Source organism: Hippocampus bargibanti, linkage group LG05 (genome assembly GCF_051943395.1).
Source record: "Hippocampus bargibanti isolate YZ-2025 linkage group LG05, ASM5194339v1, whole genome shotgun sequence".
Classification (NCBI taxonomy): Eukaryota; Metazoa; Chordata; class Actinopteri; order Syngnathiformes; family Syngnathidae; genus Hippocampus; species Hippocampus bargibanti.
Window position 1 is genome coordinate 55,427 of NC_142738.1, and position 20,043 is coordinate 75,469.

At 51.8% G+C, this 20,043-nt stretch overlaps 2 protein-coding genes across 4 annotated transcripts; one reads left to right on the top strand and one right to left on the bottom strand.

Moving 5' to 3' along the window:
• Positions 1 to 444: 444 nt before the first annotated feature.
• Positions 445 to 6,905, top strand: prr5l (proline rich 5 like). 3 transcript variants are annotated; one of them, XM_088996234.1, is made up of 10 exons: positions 445 to 722; positions 1,180 to 1,270; positions 1,382 to 1,521; positions 1,973 to 2,053; positions 2,784 to 2,832; positions 2,914 to 2,968; positions 3,034 to 3,125; positions 3,277 to 3,414; positions 3,622 to 3,739; positions 5,317 to 6,905. In XM_088996234.1, the coding sequence occupies exons 3-10, from the start codon at positions 1,397 to 1,399 to the stop codon at positions 5,580 to 5,582; spliced, it is 924 nt and encodes a 307-aa protein (XP_088852360.1). In that variant the 5' UTR covers positions 445 to 722; positions 1,180 to 1,270; positions 1,382 to 1,396; the 3' UTR covers positions 5,583 to 6,905. The 3 variants fall into 3 exon arrangements, with proteins under 3 accessions (XP_088852360.1, XP_088852361.1, XP_088852363.1); XM_088996235.1 differs by lacking the exon at positions 1,382 to 1,521 and having other exon boundaries at positions 446 to 722; XM_088996237.1 differs by lacking the exons at positions 1,180 to 1,270; positions 1,382 to 1,521 and having other exon boundaries at positions 449 to 722.
• A 430-nt stretch (positions 6,906 to 7,335) lies between these two features.
• LOC148897311 (zinc finger protein 609-like) lies at positions 7,336 to 19,636 on the bottom strand. The gene is made up of 8 exons (XM_088996233.1): positions 19,192 to 19,636; positions 12,717 to 13,491; positions 11,953 to 12,154; positions 11,501 to 11,588; positions 9,763 to 11,437; positions 8,952 to 9,297; positions 7,826 to 8,170; positions 7,336 to 7,694 (listed from the first exon to the last, which is right to left on the bottom strand). Exons 2-8 carry the CDS (start codon positions 13,362 to 13,364, stop codon positions 7,621 to 7,623), a joined length of 3,378 nt encoding a protein of 1,125 aa, XP_088852359.1. The 5' UTR covers positions 13,365 to 13,491; positions 19,192 to 19,636; the 3' UTR covers positions 7,336 to 7,620.
• Positions 19,637 to 20,043: the final 407 nt, after the last annotated feature.

Below are 20,043 nucleotides of genomic sequence, written 5' to 3' on the forward strand. Positions count from 1 at the left end.
AAGAGACGGATGTTCCCGTCAGTAGTGGCGAGTGTACGCGGCGCGATTGCGGTGTCATCAACCGGCGACCACCGTCGTTGTTTTGGCGAAACTAAACGTGATGACAAACTAAAATACATTCGGAGCGAGCGCGTTTCTTCGCTGGAAGTATTTTATTTCACACGATAGGCTTCAAAGACTGCCGATTCGACATCGATTTCCTCCGCGTTACAAAAACACGTCAACATGTTAAACACAATCTATTTTTAAAGATAAAACACCATGTACAACTGTTTTGAATGTCACAAATGTTTTGAAAAATGTTCAAGGTAGACGAATGTTGGGGGGGATTGAGCTGTCGATTTTCCCTGCAGGAGATCGGGAAGCGCGAGCGCCAGGGGGCGCACTTATAATCATCAAAACATTGCGGAAGTATGGCGCGAAATGGCTGGAGTGAAGTCAGTCGTGCTTTTACTGAGAATGTCCGCACCGGAAGTGTCGGCGTGCAGCACGTCAAGCTTGTTGTCCCGCCAACACTTCGGTACCAGAAAGTCACCGCGCGAGAAAGCGAGAAAGCGACGGGACACTTTTCAAACCTTTGCGACTTTTAACACGAAAAAAAGTCGCGGAAGCTCACGACGGAGGCCACGTCACGTCACGGCGAGGCGCGACGCGACGCCTGGATTTGGGCTCATCTGATTATGGCCCCCGAAGAGAAAAAAGTCAAGAACCAGGACCGCGAGGTCAGTTCAAACGTTTCGCGCACGGATGTCCACGTTGAATCCGCGCGTCGGCCGCGAGCGCGCGCGTCTGGAGTTCGTGAAACGGATGATGACTTGTCACGTGTCACACAAAAGCTTTGACGCCGGCAAGGTTTCTTGTTTTCGAGAAAAGAGAAAAGGAAGTAGCATCCGTACAATAGTCCCTCGTTTTTCGCGATAGATGGCGACCAGGACCACCCGCGATAGACAAAAATCCGCGAATTACAGTTACCGTAGAAGAACACAGAAGAGGGTGCATGACGGGGCTGAGAAGATAGCTGTAAATTATGGGATATCGTGCCGTCGTTGTAGCGAGGGGTCACTGGATAGCGGTTGATTGGAAACAAGCTAATTGATGAAGTGGCGGCAGCAGGAAGTGTCACACAGGCTTAACTCGTTGTTTTTATTTTTTGTCATTACAACCCGTGGCCGTCAGCAGACGTGGTGGGGATGCTGCTTGCCGTGGTTGCTCGCGCCAATCATGCGCCTTTGCTAGCAAAACAGGACAGGAAGCTTTTGGGCGGGTCCGGGTAAGAATGATCTGCTGTCAATCAAAGTTTGAACATGCGTGCTCCAAACAGGATGTCATGTGTGTGTGTGTGTGTGTGTGTGTGTGTTCATTTGTGTGTGTGTGATGCAAGAGGGGGGGAGGGGGCATGATGGGATCTCTCCGGCGCTCCAGACCACGTTTCATGAGTTCCCCGGTTCTGTCCGACCTGACCCGGATCAACGTTGGACCCAACAACACACTACACACGTGCAACAGCACCATCTGGAATTGGTACACGGGCACTTTTCATTCAAAAACTCTCCCTGTGTGTGTGTGTGTGATTGTATGGCTATTTTTTGTGAGGATATCTATAAAGTGAGGACATTTTTGACAAGTGAGGACTTTTTGGTCTGTCCTCACGAGTGTACGTGTGTGTGTGTGTGTGTGTGTGTGTGTGTGTGTGTGTGTCAAATCAGGAAGTGTGTATTTCCTGATTACAAGTTTCATATTATTTATGTATATGTCTGTGCAGTGGGTTTATATTGTGTGTATTTCCTGCTGTTAACATGACTAAGATGTTTGACAGGAAATGGTAATGTCGGACTGGCAGGTCACTTCCTGTCACACTTGCAGATGTGCATGGAGGCTAATGGTAGCATGCTAGCTCAGGAACCACCGTAGTAAAACAGCCACTTCATGGGCATCATCCAAAATGGCGTGACTCCTCCTTCTGTGTCCGCAGTGTCCAATCGGCAGTGATGAAAGTCTTCCGGGGCGGAGCTCTGCAACCCAACCAGCTTTTCACGCTGAATGAAAACATCAGGTGACGTCAGCAACTGCCATTCACAAATTCATTCGGGAACTAAAAAGCGTGACGTCGAGCGCCATTCCCAAATGTTGCTTTTTCTTGCTGGGGTGCCGATAAAGCGCTTGGCCAGATCTCTGGCAATGTCTGTACCCTTCCGCAAGGGGGCGGCATTTCCGTTTTCTCCACGTTAGCGCTTTGCTACAGCCCTATGGGAATCAATATACATACGTATATGCTTTGTGTTGCATTTTGTACATCTGCCCCCATTTCATGCTCATATAACTCCAGACCCGGATCATTTAGGAATTAACTCTTTTTTTCTGATAAAAGCAGAGTCTAAGGTTTCTGACACTGCATTGAATGTGTATGTCATCCTAAAAGTCAATATTCTGTGGGTCCTGATATTCAAGTGACAATGACAAAAACCCTGGCACTGGAGTGAACACATTTTTGCACGTCTGGCAGTCAATGAGTTCATCATCATAATACATTTATTTTGTTCACTCAACCCAGAATAACTCAAATAAATAAAAAGCTAGCGAGATAGCCATTAGATAGCTAATAGATAGCCAGACAGCCAGCTAGCTAGCCAACAGATAGCCAGCTAACTAGCCAGCTAGCCATCAGATGGCCAATAGACAGCCAGCCAGCTAGCCAGACAGCTCTATTGTGCTTGGTTTTCTTCATGGCGGCCATGTTGGTTGTGTTTACCTAATGCGCGGCGGCCATGTTGGTTGTCCCACAGGTGGCTGCTGAAGAGTGAGATGGGCTCCTTTGTCACAGACTACTTGCAGGTGCGTTAGCATTCTCCTCGCAACAGGAAGTTCGGTAGCGAAAAAACAGGAAGTTGATCTATTGTGCATTTGCGTCTTCAGAATCGTCTTCTGACAGGCGGCCTGACAGAACTTCTGGAGCGCATCTTCACCTCCGGTGAGGGCGGAAGCGGCGGTGTCGGTCATTGGCGTGGTCACTTCACGCAAGCCCCGCCCCTTTAGATGCTGAGCGGCTGGTGGCGGTGAGCGAAACGTGGCGGCAATTCTTCACCGAGACGCTGCCCACCCTGCAGGCCATCTTTTACCCGCTACAGGTGATGCTATCATCCAGCCCGCTAATCACTTCCTGTTTGGATCAACATTCGCTAACTCGGGTGAATGTACGGACACGCAAGTCTGTGTGTGCGCATGCTAATGTGTGTTTTTGGATTTTGTGTGGGTGTGGCTAATGGTGTGTGAACGCAGGGTCAGGAGCTCTCGGTGCGACAGATGGTCCTGTTAGCCTTCCGAGACTTGGTGCTGCTGAAGCTCCCCCTGGAGGACAGTCTGCAAAGCGCGGAGAGCGTCCCACCCCCCATTACCCACATGTTGCTGGTGCTCCAGGTGATTATCATCATCCATGGATGACATAATTATTTCTTCTGCTAGCCACATGCTAACATTTGATGCAAAACTCCATAGACAGGATCACCGAAATGAGCATTTTCAAATCTTCAATTGACAGTGAAGTGGCCTCCAAAATGAAAGCGCAACATGGCAGGGTGTCACTGTAACACACGTCACGCATTCATTTCCACCTGCCTCCTGTAGGGGGTGCGCGAGTCTGGCGCAGAGTCCACTTCACGTTACCGTCATTTGGAGCACCTGACGGCCATGGTGGTGTCACCGTACCTCAGCGACCTGGTCACCGTGGAGCTCCACTCCTCAGGTGAGTCCTGATTGCCCAACGGACCAGCTAGTTAGCGAATTAGCACGTTCCGTAACAGTGACGCTAACAATAGCAGCACGCGACGAATGACTAGGACTAAGTCCTCCTTTTCTAAGGACCGGCCTCTTTAAAAGAATCAGGTCCCGACTAATAATTAGACCCCTTGCTAAGATGGGAAGCGGAACTCTACTAAGAACCATGATTGAAATAAAAACCTGGTCCCTCGATGGTCTCAATGCTATCCGAGTCAAGACCAACCTCAACAAGGGCCAAACTAATAGCGAGACCTGGACCCACCAATAGATTCAGCTGTTTATTCACAACCGTAACAAACCCTTTCTAGGACCCGGACCTGGGATAAGAACCAGATGTCTTTGCGACCCTACTCTTAATTAGGACCATCACTTTATAGAACAAAGACTCTCAAAAAGAACCAGACCTTCAGAAAGGACAGGGTCTGTATTAAGATAAGATCTCTTGGCTGACTGGAACGAGTTTTGCTTCAATAAGAGGCGGAACTTTATGAAAAACCAAACCCTTAAAAAGAACCACACCCTCAACAAGGATCAGACCATTGCTAATAAGAAGCAGAACTTAATTAAGAACCAAGATCTAAATTCAAATTGGAACTTAATAACAACCTGGGACCCTTTTTCAGAACCTTGCAGGACTTTTGCTTAGGACCAAAGCGTCAACGAGGACCAGGGCTATATTGACATTGGGAACTCGTGGAACTATTTGGAACACGGCCTTGGTTTTGCCGTCGCGAGATGGATTAGCAATGCTGGACGGAGACCGTGGCGTTTCATCCTAAGTGGCTCGGCCGCCTGGAATGTGTTTGTGCTCATTCTTGGAAGCAAAGAACGCAAATAAACCAAAGAGGATCACAAGTACGTCAGATTAAAGTCCTAATACCGCTTTCGACGCAAACTGGTGGCGGCCTGAATGAGGCTACTGTCCTTCGGTTGAACCTGGTCCTTATTAAGGCTCTGTTCATTCTCGAGGTTCTGGTCCATTTTTTGTACGGAGGGTTCTGTTTGAGGTCCTGGGCTATAGCCAAGGTCACTTATAAGATGAGGTCCGGTTCTCGAGGCGATCAACTACCCATTTTTCAAAGAAATTTGAAACAAAATCTCAACTTTTTACTGGAACGAGTTTCCGGTTCTTGTACAGATTTGATACTCATTGGGGATCTAGCTTTTGCCCTTGTTGGATAGTCAGTTCTCGGTGAAAAGTTGCTTCTTTCTGGGCTTGGTTCTTGGTATGGCCTTAGTCTTTATTGAAATCCTCCTTCTTGAGGCTCCGGTTTTTATTTAGAACCCGCTTCCTCATAAAACGGTGAGCCTTAACAAGGGTCTGCTTGTTCTTGAGGGCTTGGTGCTTAGTAAAGTTCCAGTCCTGACTGAGGGTTGGCTTCCACTTTGGATTATTGGAGGGTCCGGTCCTCAGTAAAGCTTCAATCTTAGCTGACAGTGACATTCTTAAGGGTCTGAACTTCTGAAGAAGTTCCGCTTGGCGTGACGTTTTCTAGGGTTCTTTTTAAAGACCGGTTTCTTCCTGGGTTTCTGGCTCTTCAGAGTGCTGCGGCAGCGGTCTGCCCTGGGTCCTTGGCGATGGATCCTACCCCGACGTGTGCTCGTCACTGGCGCCCCTGGTGGAGCACGAGGGCGAGGCCTACCTTGAGAAGGCGGGCGGCACGCGGCGCCACACGGTGGCCAACGCAGATTCTGACGCGCGACTGCTTACCGGCAGAACGCGCTGCGCGACGGCGGCGGGCGCCGTCGCCAATGACGACGGGCGCGTCCGACCGGGCGACGACACCGCCGGACACTTCGGCAACTGAACCCACGTCGAGCGCTCCTAGCGATAACGGCTAAAGCAGGAAGTGCGCTCGGGACGCGGGAAACTGCAGTTGTTGACAAAATAAAACTCCATTTTTCCTGCTAACGGGCTAGCTGGGCAACACGTCGTCGCGGACGGACAAGGTGCAAAATTGAATGGCTTCCGTTTTGACTCGGTACTTTTTCCACGGGAAACGAGCCTCTGCAATTGCGGACAAGTTTCTTTTATTGTGAAAGAATCTTGATTGACAGCCTGTAAGCAACTTTTTACCTCTGACCGCCGTGTAATCAGATTACATTGTAATCCCATTATGGTCATTAAATGACAGCTAGCGGAAACCCCGTGTGGGAAGTGAATGGTTACACTGCGATGTCATCCTAGAGGTCATCATCCTAGAGGTCGGCGGGTCACCAGCCTTGTGATTGGTCAGCCAGCGAGGCAACTCGGCACCATCAACGGGCGCCACATGGCACTTTGCGTTGCCGTGACGACTGCACGTTTTTGTGTGTGTGTGTGTGTATGCCGTCTATACATGGTCGTTTATTTTTGGGGGGTCAAAAATGCCTTACGATACATGGTTATTTTTTTACAGCTAAAACGCATTACTATACATGGTGGGTTTTTTTGTTCAAAAACGCCTTGCTATACATGGTCGTTTACCCGAAAAAAAACCCCACCATGTATAGTGAGGCGTTTTTAGCTGAAAAAAAACACCATTAATCGTCATGCGTTTTTATAAAAAACGACGATGTATAGTAAACCATTTTTAGCCCAAAAAACGACCATGTATAGTAAAGCGTTTTAAGTAAAAAAAAAACCCGACTATGTCCAGTAATGCGTTTTTAGCAAAAAAAACCAAAACAAAACGACTATGTATAGTAAGGCATTTTTAGTAAAAAAACGACCATGTATAGTAAGGCGTTTTAGCCGAAAAAAAAAAACCCCACCATGTCTAGTAAGGCGTTTTTAGTAGAAACTACTCGACACCAAAGTCAACTTTGACATCCGAGATGCAAGACCGAAACTTCATCAAGCACCTTTTGCAAGTGTCAATGTCAGGCTTTTCATTCCGTCCCGCCAAAATAAAAGGATGTCGTACGGCCATGTTTCGGTTACCTGACTTTGGGCTGGGACTTTGGGTCCTTCCGACCGCCGGCGAGCCGCTGGGCGTCCGCCGTCCTCCGGAATTCTTGAAGGAAGGAAGACGAGCGAAGCGGCCTTCAAAATAAGGCAAGATGAAGGACGAGGACACGGGAAGGGTGAGAGGATTTCAAAATCAAACGGTCGCCCGCACATGAAAAGCGATCACGGTGCCAAGTTGAACAGCAGTGTTTGCAAAGGTCTTATTTTGAAAAATCCTCAGTCTGCTTTGACGTCGGACAACGAACGGCTTTTCATACGGTGTGGTTTTCCATACATAAGGCCCAGCGCACGATGAGGTGCACCTTCTAGTGCAGAAAATACGGTCACGACCCATTCCACGGCCATTTTTTCTTTTGGCAGCGTTCCTCTTTTTGAATAAATCCCTTGCCGAAATCAAGAACAATAGCAATACACCCGACAGATGTTTCCCACGACTACATTTCCTGCTTTCTACTATCTTTGTGACTGCTTTATTTCCTGTATGATAGCTGCCCACGTTAAGAATATCAATCAATACGTATTGTATTCGAGGGGGCAGGCAACGGCTTCTTTTATTGAGCCCTCGGCTGGTGACGTCACAGAAACGCCATTGAGGAGGCGGGGCATCCACGTGATTGGTCCAGCTACATGGTTTTTAATATGATTGACAAGTGTAGAAAAACAAGAGACGCTCACCCAAAAAAAAAAAGAGTAGGAAACAAAAAAAAAACGCATCCAATTTCTTAAAAATTATTCCTCTGTACACTATTTACACGGTGAATTGGGGGGGGGAAATGGCCGGCGGGGGGAGTTCCGCCCCTCCGAGTTGGGCGCCAAGCAAGCACGGCGTCCGTGCGCGTTCCTCCCTCTTTCGGCGGCGACCGCGTCCCTGCGCCATCCGGTCACGTGACCTCTCCTCACCTCCGCGGGGGCGGGTACATGGACGGCGCCGACGCTTGCTGGCTGGCCACCATGGCCGACGACGACAGACCTGACGGACGCACGGAAGGAGGGACAGACGTCACCACCCGGCACTCTCCGGCCGAAAGAGGAAGGGAGGAAGGGAGAGAGGGAGGAAAGAAGAAAGGAGTGAAGGAATGGAGGGAAGAGGGGCGTTGTCACCTGAGGCGTAGGCGAGGTCGTACTGTCCGGCGAGGAGCGGGTAGGCCGCCAGGTGGTGATGGTGGTGGTGGTGCGAAGGCGGCGGCGGCGGCGGCAGGGGGGCGCGCTGGGCGGGCGAGGAGCGAGGCCGCTCGCCCTCGGGCGGGGGAGCGTTCTTGTCGCCGGGCGACTTGCTCTTGTAGTGGCTGGCGTGTTGCTGCAGGAGCTCCAGCGCTTTGGCCTCGCCGCCGCCCGCCTTCACCGCGGGGCTGGAACGTGACGACGCCTTCTCCGCCGCGTCCTCGCCAGCCGCCGCCACCTTGCCGGCGTACGGCGAAAAGGAGTAGCCGGCCGAGAGGTAGGAGCCTGCAGAGAGAGAGCGGGCGCGGGTGAGCTGACGCCGCCTTTCTCCCTCTCATTTCTTTCCAAAAGCTGCCTTGGCGGCCTTTGCCAACTTGGCCTGCCTTCCTCACTTCCTTCCTCACTTCCTTCCTCACTTCTTTCCTCACTTCTTTCCTCACTTCCTTCCTCCCTCGCTTCTTTGCTTGCTTCCTTCCTGACTTTGCTGGCGTTTGTTTGGCCTTGAAAGTCACGAGGAAGCTTTCTTTCAACACGGAACACTGCATCGGCATCGGCGGCGGCATCGCTAGACAGTAGTTGCTTGTTCTGGAGCCGCAAGGGCACGGAAGCCATCTTGTGCCGGTCCCGAGCCCGGATAAAGACAGAGGCTCGAGTCAGGAAGGGCATCCCGCGTCTAAGCTTGCCCCCCCCCCCCCCCCCAAAAAAAAAAAAACAAAACATGCGGATCAAACCTCTGAAGATGGAGGACGCCGATTGGCTGTGGCGACGAGCCCTTGACGGGGAAAGCCCAAAGGAAAAGAAGAAGTAGTAAGCCTCCAACGTGTCTTTTTTGCCGTATTTGTTGGACCACAATCAAGCGGCGAGTCCCCCTCTGGCAGATGCATTTAGTTCTTCCTCATTTATCTTTCCCTTTTGTCTTCCTCCCTCGCTACCTTCTCGACTCCCTCCATTCCTCCCTCCCTCGCTCGCTCCCATTACAGAGTTGCGTTTGATGGTGTTGTCATTGCCCGCTAGCACCAGTTAGCGTCCGCATCATTTTTAGCCGTCGGGCGACGGGCGGTCTTACCGGGGTAATTCTGCATCATGACGGAGGGCACGCCCCTGTAGTGTCCGGGGTGCCCGGGCTCGTAGGCCTGCCCGTAGGCGTAGGGTCCGTGCACGTAGGGCACGTAGCCCTGGTGCTGCGCCAGCGGGGCGGCAAACTGCACGTGGGGGGGCCGCGCTTCCTTGGCCCGCTGCTGCGGATGCGGATGCTCCTCCGCCCCCTCCTTGGCGTCGTCCTTGTGGAAGGCGGCCTCCTTGGGCCGCGGGCGCTCCTCCTTCAACTTCCTGTCGCGCTCGTCCTCCTGGGCCTTGGGCGCCTCCGAGTACTTGCTGGGGTACACGTACGGCCAGAGGCGGGCGTCGGGCTCCTGTTGGGAGGAGGGCAACCTTTCATTTTCCCTCAAGGACCTTTCGAAAAATACGGAGGACTTTCATTTCTGTGACACCAACAGGAAATGAGCGACCTTGGAGCAACGTTAGCGAGCGCGGGGTCAGCAAACGGCAACGTTAGCAAGCGCGAGGTCGACAACGGCAACGTTAGCAAGCGCGAGGTGGACAAATGTCAACGTTAGCGAGCGCGGGGTCATCAAACGGCAACGTTAGCAAGCGCGAGGTCGACAACGGCAACGTTAGCAAGCACGAGGTGGACAAACGGCAACGTTAGCAAGTGCGGGTGGTAAAACGTCAATGTTAGCAAGCGCGAAGTGGACAAACGTCAACGTTAGCGAGCGCGGGGTCATCAAATGGCAACGTTAGCAAGCGGCGGGTCGACAACGGCAACGTTAGCAAGCGCGAGGTGGACAAACGTCAACATTAGCAAGCGCGGGTCCTACCTGTCGGTACCACACGGCGGCCTCGTCCTTGCCGTGGTGGCCCCCCTCTGTCAGCTTCATCTTCAGGCCCTCGGGGGGGGCGGCGGCGACCACCACCGCCTTGGGGTCCTCCCCCTTCACCGCGATGACGGACTTGGCCTGCTCGGACCCCGCCGCCGCCGGCGCCACCGGCGCCGCCTCCTTGGGCCTGGCTTTGGCCATGTCGGCGAGGGCGGGGGGGGCCGGGGTCAAGGCGGGGGGCCCCGCCTTGGCTTCGGCCTTCCTGTCGGCCTGCCGCTGGCGCTCGTCGCACTGCTGCCGGTAGGCGGGGCCGGAGGCCAGCAGGTGGGCGTGGTAGGCCCGGTCGGGCGAGTACGAGTAGGGCTGTCCGTAGTACTGGTTGTAGTAGAGGGGCGGGGGGGCGTAGACGGCGGCCCGCTGCTGGATGACGGACGGCTGCGGGGCGGCCGGCTCCGCCTTCCTGTCCTCCGGAGGCTCCGCCTTCACCTTGACCTCCGGGGCCGCCTCCTCCTCCTCCTCCTCCTCGTCCTTATTTGGCGGCGGGGAGGCGGCGGCCGCGTAGGGGGCCGGGTAGTAGGCGTCGTAATGGGGGAAGTAGGCGGGCTCCTTGGCGGGCGGCGCCTGCGGGGGGAACGCCGCCTTCTTGGGCTCCGTTTTCACTTTGACGCCTTCGCCGTCCTCGCCCTCGTCCGAGATGTCCGAGTAGGCGGGGCTTCCCGTCTGAACCGAGGCGCCGTCTGCGCCGTTTTGTCCCTGGCCGCCGCCCAGGGAGGGGCTGGGGGCGTTGTCCGAGAAGCTGTAGACCTTGTCGGCCGCCGCCTTGATGCTGGCCAGTCGGTTCTGCTGCGCTTCCGAGGAGCCGTTGAGCAGGACGTCGCCCGCCTCGCCCTCGCCCTCCTCGCCCTCCCGCCTCTTCCTGTCTTTCTTCTTCTTCTCTTTGGCCGGGGGGCTGGAGGCGGGGTCCGGCCCGGCTTTGGGCTGCCCGGTCTTTGAGGGGGAGGCGGGCGGCCCGGGGCGGGCGGGCTTGACGCCCTTGGGGGTCACCTTGGGGGTCACCTTCCGGGCGTCCGCGCCGTCGTTGCTCGCCTCGTCCGTCAGGCACTCGGCGTCGTCGGGCTCGCCCGCCTTCTTTTTGGGCGGCTGCTTCCCGGGCGACGGCGAGGGGGCGGCGGCGTCGGGCGGGGGGCCGGCCCCGTCGCCGTACTCGCCGTCGGCGCGGCGCCGGCGGTGGGCGCGCGCCTGGTGGTACTTGAGCCCGTTGACGTGCTTGTACCTCTTGTTGCAGTCGGGGTGGGGGCAGTCGATGAGGACGGGCGAGGGGCAGGCCCGCTCCGGCGGGGGCGGGGCTTCCGGCTTGGCCCCGCCCCCCGCGCAGTCGCCCCGCACGCGCTTGGACGCTTTGGTGTCCTCGGAGCTGGAGGTGGGCTCCATGTCGGAGGCGGGCTTGCTCTTCCTCTTGGCGGAGGAGGAGGGGCTGGCCGCGGCGTCGTCGCCGCCCGCCCCCGCCTGGCCGCCGCGCCGCCCTTTGCCGTTGGCGCCGCGGGTCTTGCCGCCGCCCTTGTTGTCAGACGACGCGCCGTTGTCGTTGGCGGGCGCGGCGCCGGCCGGCCGCATCCGCTTGCCCCGGCCCCGCCCCCCCCGCATCTCCACGTCGCTGGTGGGGGAGTCGCAGAACCTGAAAAGACATGGGCGGGGGGTCAGGACGACGGGGGGCTACGTCCGCGGACGCGAAACCTACCTGGGGGGGGCCCAGTCGTGCCGGGTGCAGTCCAACAGGGTTCCCACGTAAGTCTTGTTCCTCCACGTCACGTTCACCACCAGCATCCCTGCCCATTTAGCGCAAAGCATTAGCAAGCGTTCAAAAGACGGACACCGGCCGGTGTATGACTGTCCAATTCGGAGAAAAACAAACGCCCATCCATCAAATACTGAGCGAGGTCAAATGCTTTGCGGGGTCGAATAACGAGAAAGAAATGGAGGAAGGTGCAGATGCAGATGCATATGGTGCCCGCTTTGCATGAAAAAAGGCACACAAACGTGAACTTGGATGGAAGCTGCAAATGCTTTGCACCACCTTTGCGTGAAAACCACATGTAAACAAAGGTGAATGAAAAACGGGGGGGCAGAGGGGGTCCGGAAAGCGCAAACGACCTATCGCGACGGGCCTTTTTTTTCCCTTTTTCCACCCACCGTCTTCGGTCTCCTGCCACACGATGCCCTCCAGGTTGACGCTGGTTCCGGGCTCGCAGGGTCCCAGGCACTCGGGCTCGGTGGCCTGCGCCGCGTCCGCCGTGTTGACCGCCAGCGAGCGCGTGCGCACCATGATCTGCTCGCAGGGCGAGGAAATGGCGCTATTGGCCGGCGCGCTCGGCGTGGAGCCGGGCGACTCCATCTGGAACACAAAAGGGGCGTTTTGGACACGAGGCTCCGTCGAGCAAACGCTCAAGTCGGTCGGCGTCGAGGGAAAAAGCCAAAACACGAGAGCAGAGGAGGCGGGGCCTCACGCGTCCCATTTCCAGGTTAGTTGTCATCTTGCCGCTCTCGGATTGTTGAGCTAGCGTTAGCGGTAGCCGCCTTTTGCCTTTCGCAACGGTCAGAGTACAGTCCAACCACGGTTTTTCAACCATAAAATGTACCAGGAACCTGTTTGAACATTGATTTGTTCAAAAACCAAAACAACATCTCCCATTATAATCAATGGAAAAATTGTTAATCCGTTCCGTCTGTTTTTTTGTAGGAACGCTACACGATAATATAATGCGTCGGTCACAATGCGCCGCGACACCCGGAAGTGACGTAGAAGGAAGCGGAAGGAGTCGAGTGGTGCATTCAGGTGCGCTGAGTTTGGTCCAGAACGCATTTTCGTTTGTAAACCGAGGCATGAAAAAAAAAAAATCACAAATTTGGGTGGAGACCAACACGTTTGAAACCCCCCCCCCCCGTCCCGATGTTACCTTGTCCCCGCACAGCATCTTCTTCAGGTTGCGACAATCGGCGCCGTCCAACTCCTCATCCTCCTCTTCTTCTTCCTCGGGCGTCATGGAAACCGACTGGCCCGGCCCGACAGAGTCCAGGACCGCGTGACCCGGGAGCTCGGCGGCGGGGCCTTCAGAGTTCTGCGGGGGGGCCCCGGGGAGCGCCGTCTCCTTGTCCGCCTCCGTTTTGTCCTTTTTAGTCTTTGCCAACGCGCCGTCTTTGTCCTTTTTGACGGACGGCGAGATCCGCGAGACCTTGCCGGACTTGTCGCCCGCCTTGGTCAGACCCGAAGCGAGATGATGAGGCGCCGCGGCGTCCCGAGCCAGAAGCTCCTTCTTGACCACGTCGGGCGGCGGCGCGGCCGCCTTGGCGCCGTTCTTGGCGCGCTTGGATTTGGATTTGCCGTCTTTCGCCTGGCCGGCGGGGCTGACAAATTTCATGTTGTCGGGCAGGGCGGCCGCGGCGCCGGGGGGCCCGCCGGCCGCGGGGGTGCCGCCGGACATTTCCAGTTTGTCCTTCTCCAGGTCGGCGTCCAGGTCGATGATCAGATTTCCCACGCCGATGTCCCACTCATCACCGCTGTCGTAGGCGTCCACCGCGTTGGAGTCCACGCCGCCGAGGGACATCTTAGAAGGGGCGTCCCGGAGCGCCGCGGGTGGGGGGCCGCGGGAGGGCCGCGCTCCTCCCAGCCGGCCGCGGGGCGCCCGCTCAGGGCTGGGCCCGGCGCCACCGCCGCGCTGCCCGCATGGCTTCCTGCGCCGCACAAAACACAGCTCGCGTTACACTTTTATTTTGAAAAATGCCCATCCAGAGACCTTGCTCAGCTTCAACTGCCGCAAACAATATCGTAGAGCGATGCCTCGGCTTACCAACACTTTAGCTCGCAAACATTACATTCTCTAGCATATAGTCTGGGCTGACAAACTCGTTTTCGGCGGACGAAGCGACCCACACGGCGCCGCGGTGGCTGGCGGACTACTTTTCGTTACCCCCTTTCTTTGAGTGCCGACGTGCTTTGTTATCGAGTGGAGTACTTTTGCAATTATGGGAGCGAAAAAGACCCCGCCAAAGAAAATGACGGTCGAGCAGAAGAAGATCATCAAAAAACACCGACGATGACGTCGATTCTAGCAAGGCGTCTCGAATCGATACTTCCAGAAATCCTACATTTACACCAGCCTGCTTTTAGTAGACAAAGACAGACAATGGATAATATTCGGAGAACTCTACACATAAAGGCACGCGATTTAGAAGCCGTTTTGCTGGGATTAGATGCAGAAAAAGCTTTCGACTCTGTCAACTGGGCATACTTAATGTACTACGGAGATTTAAATTCAATGAACTATACGGGCTTGATATGATAGGCCAATCGCAAGAGTTAGAATAAATGGAGCATCAACTGATTTTTTCAGGTTAGAAAGGGGATGTGGACAGGGCTGCCCCATTTCCCCACTATTATTTGCCATTTTTATAGAACCTCTAAGTCAATGGATAAGACAAAAAGAAGAGATCGAGGCTATAACCGTTGGACAAGACACCCACAAAGTAGCCCTATTCGCGGACGATGTTTAATATATTTGGGAAAACCATCTACCTCTCTCCAGGAACTGTTCTCGACCATCAGGGCATACGGAGATTTCTCGGGATACAAAATAAACATCCATAAAAGTCAAATATTGTCATTTAATTTTTCTTTGAGCAAGATGAGAAGAGATGAAGTCAACCTGAAATGGGACTCTGACAGTATCAGATATTTGGGCGTGAATATTCCAAAAGACTTAGATAAAAATTGTGCTTGAAAATTGCTACCCCCTCCTCGCCCAAATTAAAGCAGACTTGTTCAGATGGAATCTGCTTCCATTCCTTGGAATATTGCAAAGAGTGGAAGCAATCAAAATGAACGCGTTGCCCAGATTACTTTATCTGTTTCAGACTTTAGCAATTGACATGCCCAAGGATATATTCCAAGAGTTGGACAAAGTAATATCACGATTCATTTGGAAGGGCAAGAGACCAAGAATTCGATACAAGACTCTACAACTGATGAAAGAAAAGCAAGGGAGGCTCCTCCCTCCCAAAGATGATGCATTATTATAAGGCAACCCAGATAAATATTTTGGTGTAAGCCATCATATAGGGCCAGATGGAAATAATCAAGTGATATTCCATTGCAAGCAATTATTGGAGACCCCGGACGAAGCAATTATCTTAAAAGCGTCAACCCTTGGATCAAAACTTCAATCAAGGTGTGGCATGGACTATTAAAACGAGATCAAGACAATAGCCCATATTTACTTTTAAAATGGATCGGATTTGACTGATTTTATACCATACGGAACGGATGCAGGCTTTCAAAAATGGGTTGGAAAAGGGATAAAGATTTACAGAGACCGACAATTCCAAGACCTGATAAAACGACTATGGACTGAGTAATCACGACTTCTATAGATCTCTTCAACTAAGACACTACTTAGAGAGAAACTTACAGAAAGGATGGGTCCAACAAAGTGCTTTCGGTTTAATTAAGATATTCCTATTAACGTATACATGTCAAAACCCGGCAGAGGAATTATATCAAAAATATACAAAGAGTTGCAGGAATTGGAAGGAGGAGAAACAACATTTATAAAGCACGAGTGGTCGGCGGAGGGACGCATTACAATCCAACAGGAAGCATGGGAAAGAACAAGAGCACGACGATGGAATTGTACATCTGCTCACTCTTGGAAAGAATTTGGGTGGAAGAATATCATCAGATTTTTAGAGTTCCGGCTCAAGGGCATGCGCAAGGATTAAGTACAGTTTGCCGGAGATCCTGTGGCAACAACAAAGCTTCACATTATCATGTTTTTTGAGAATGCCCGGTCATCTCCAAATACTGGAGAGAAACAAGAATGACAGTGGGTAGGATTGCGGGAAAAGTGGTTCCTCCAACCTTCGAAGCCCTGTATCTGGCTCTGGAATCTGATTTCATTCTTCATTCTACCCACAAATACATATACAACATCGTGCTATTAGCAAGCAAGAAAGCAATCACGAGGAGATGGCTAACAAAAGAACCCCCGACAGTCAAAGACTGGATTAAGGTGGTGGGTGAAATTTAGGAAATGCAAAAGATTACTTTCATTGTCCGAGGCGAGCGAGAGAAATTTGAGAGACTGTGGGATACCTGGGAAAATTTTTTACAGCAACCTAAGTGCTTACAAAGATACTTAAGTTAACCTATGAACCCCAATCCACTCAAGATCAAAATTGTTCATGATTGCTATTATAATTACTATTACTCATTATTTTTATTTGTTTCTGATTGTTGTTTTTTCATTATTTGTTTTACTTTTCTTTCTTATACGGCATAGCGAACAGGACATTGCATTAGCAGAATTGCAAGAAATGTAAAACGTCTTATTGAGATGGTCATGTGATCTGTTTTGATGTCTTGACCAGATGATGCTCAATGTGACCATGTTCTCCCTTTTCTAACTGTTCAAAAAAAATCAATTGAAGAAAAAAAACACAGACGAGGCCTGCGTTTGTCTGACTTAGCGTCCCAGGACTAGTATGCTAAGTCGACCATTGCTACGTGTGGCTAACGGTGTTTCTGTGTTGTCTCAGCAACGGCGTCAGGCAATAGAAGAGGTTGAAAAACCTCTGCTGATTTGGATGAACTACAAGCGGCTAGCAGGAGACAGTGTGAGTGAGGGTATGATCGCCCAGAAAGCACGGCAACGTCACTCGGATATCATCAAGAGGCAACGACATCAACGACCACCACAAAAGGTCAATAAAACCACTTGATAATACAGTACACTTTATTTCTTTCATGACAATACAAGAGCACATTTATTGGACATAAAATAAGGTCTTTTTGGTGTAGTTTTAATGCTTATTTAGAGAAATGTATGTTTTATGGGGACCTGGGAATGGATTATTTTCATTTTAATGGTTTCTTATGGGAAATAAATGTTTTGCAGATCTTTTGGCCTTATACACACTATCTGGGAACCAATGAAGTTTGTGAGCTGAGGTATCACTCTTTTTTTTAATTTGTGTCAAAAAGTAGGGACATATCGGATAAAGCAAGGCTTGACTGGCCATCCCCGGAGTGGAACGATCCACGAATTGATGTGTCAATCATGTCAGCCAAAAAATGTGAAGCAAATCGTCATGCTTGTAATTTTTGGTGAAGGAGTAGCTTAGCGTAGCCGCAAACTAGTTCGCCGATATGTCAATATGAAACGCATTAGATTGTATGAGTTTATTCCGAACATTTCTTCGGGCTGCTGCGTTCTCACATTTCTAATACAGTGAGACCTCAACTTACGAACTTAATTGGTTCCCAGACAGAGTGTGTAAGGCGAAAAGTGTGTATCTAAAAAAAAAATCCCATAGGAAACCATTAAAATGGGAATAATCCATTCCCGGGTTTCCATAAAATATACTTTTCAACTAAATAAGCCTTAAAACTACACACAACATACCTTATTCTCTGTATAACAAATGTGCTATTGTATTGTAATGAAAGAAATACACTGCATTGTATCATAAAGTCACTTTATTTACATTTGTGATGGTCATTTATGCCTAGATGGAATGGCGTTGGAGGTCGAAGGTCAAAGGGAATTGCTGTTTGGAAAGAGAGGCGCCTTACACGAGGACTGTAATTAAAGAAATAAACTGTGCTGTAAAATAAAGTTTTATTTACCTTTTTGGTGGTCGTTGATGGCTTATGGAAGGAGAGTCACCTTCCATAAGGACTGTTGGTAACTTAACCTCTGGTGCTGTTCGGTCGTGTGCTTCTGCCGAAGATCACTCCGCCAGCCGTGGTGGGTGTGTATTATGAAAATAGTGCTTATTGTAAGGTTTAATTTTCATAAATTTGACGTTTGTAAGACAAAAAGTTTGTACGTTGAGGTGTTTGTAAGTTGAGGTCTCACTGTACTTACATTTGAACAGCAAATATACGCATGTGTTACAACAGTTCTTCTTCCAGTTTGTTTATTTGGAGAAATGAAGTTGACTTTGAGTGTTTAGCCCCATCTTTTTTTTGTCTTTCGATTTTGTTTTTCTACTCATGCTTGATCCTTTTCTTTTCCTTTCACAAGTTTGCTGCTGTGAAATTGGAACGTCTCCAATGTGAGACAAATATTCTCACGACTGCTGCTTGTCATTGGAAACGTAGGTCCAGTTTCGCCAGAACGGACACGTTCGTTCACAAACATTCAATCAGAAGTGCCTAAATGAAGAAAATATTTCAATTTGACTCGCCAGAAAAGTTGGAAGAAGCGAAGTCGCGCATTTTGGGACACGGAGCTAGTTAGCTAGCTAGCCTCACAATAGCAAAGTTACCAAAACATTTGGTGGAGCTTTTGCGACAGTTTAATCACCGGACGATTTCAATTGTTAACATTTCTACTTCGGTTTGAAATAAAAATGTCAAGTAAATGGAAAGAAATGCCCGAAGACAGCTCACTGGCGAGAGCGCCGACACCCGACTAGCTAGCAAGCTCAGCGGCTAACAGTTAGCATGCTAGCCGATAGAAGCCGTCGGCCGGCCTGTCGAAAGCGCAAACGGGCACTCGGAGAAACGTTGACGGATCCGCCAGGTGAACTCTGTTGTCTTAAAAGACACCCAACGAGGGCGAACGTGACGGCAAATATCGAATATCGCGTCCGCCGGAACGAGGTCGGATACGCGGAAGCATTGCATCGAGGCCCGCGGTGGCCCGCTGCTACGCTCCAGGCGGGATCCATTATCGGACAGGTTCAGCTTGCAAGTGTCAGGAGCCCACCACCACTTTCAATCAACATCACTTGGAGGGGGTTCAAACGCGGCGTCAACGTAACGTTCGGATCTGAACGTGCGGACGAACGCTTCGTGGAACGTCATCTGAAGTCGTTAGTTGAGATGCGAGAAGCTGTTGTAAACTTGCCATTGCGGCCACGGAACCAAGTCAGAATGTCGCCGTGAAATCAACACAAACGTCGGACGCAAACTCGCTCACCGGCGACCGAATATGTGCGAGCTCGCCACCCGAGAGACTAGCGAGGCGCTTAGAAATGAAATGGACTATTACTAGTAGTATTAGTAGCATTAAGAAGCTCGACAACAAGACGAGGTGCTGGTTTCGGGTTAAACAACCCGAGTTGCCGTCACGTCCCGTAAGCGCAGTTGCCCGTTTATTCAACATGAAAAAGGAAGAATCCGTACAAAGTCTACCAAAAAAGTGGTCGAAACTAAAAAAAAAAGTGTCAAATGCGCGACTCGGGTCAGATGGGGACGTGTCCGACAATGGAAGAAGGGTAGCTAGCTCCCCGGCGTCTACAGACAAAGACGGCGACGGTTAGCCCGCTGAGCTAACCCGCCGAGCGAGCCAGCGAACGCCGGGCATGCCGACGTTCGTTCGCTCGCTCGCTCGCTCGCTCGCTCGGGACCGGGGCCTCGGGGCCACTTACCCCGCTTTCCAATTCCGACGCGTCCCGCTTCACGTGCACTCCATCGGGCCCAGACGGCGACCCCGCGGAAGAGTGTCTGTCGAACGGGCTCCCGGTTCGCTGGCCGGCCTCAGTGGAGCGCAGGCGTCACGCGGCCCCGGGGCCCCCCCGGCCTGCACGCCGCCTTCAAGACGCTCATCCCGCACTCAGTGGCCCGGCTGTCCCATGAGCGGCTCGGATGGTCCCCGCGTGTCCCAAAGTGCAAAGATTCGCCTTGAAAATCGGACGAGAAGACGCGAGCGAAAGCGGCACGGCGGATCCACTCGGGACTGGTACAAAGCCAGGAAAATCCGGAAGCCCAGAACGCGCGATCCGCATGGCACCGGATCGCTCGTCCGCTGGAATGGAGTTCGTATTCCGGGTCAGGGCAAAACGAGCTTGGGGGAAGCAAAAACACAAATATCAAACAAGGCCGTATTTTGTGTGATGCGTTGTAAAAATAAATAACGTGAAAACGGTTCGTTTTCGCTGGCTCCATTTCTAACTTTGAAACGGCAAACTGACAGAGATTTGGTGCCTCCTCGCGGACGGAGGATGAATGGCAACTTCGACGCGTGGAAAGCTCAGGCGTGTTGAAAATCACACAAATAATAATCATCAGAATCATCATCGTATCAATAATAATAATCATCATCATCATACATTTGATTTCTAATCGCCTTTCAAAACTCTCAAGGACACTTTACAGTCACGGGATTTTTTTGTGCGAGTGAGCGGCGGCGGCGGCTATTGGCGCCATCGTTCACTGTACCCGGAAGTAACCTTCGTGTACATGTGAGAATGTTAAATCTTTCTTTGTGTAATCTAAAAGAA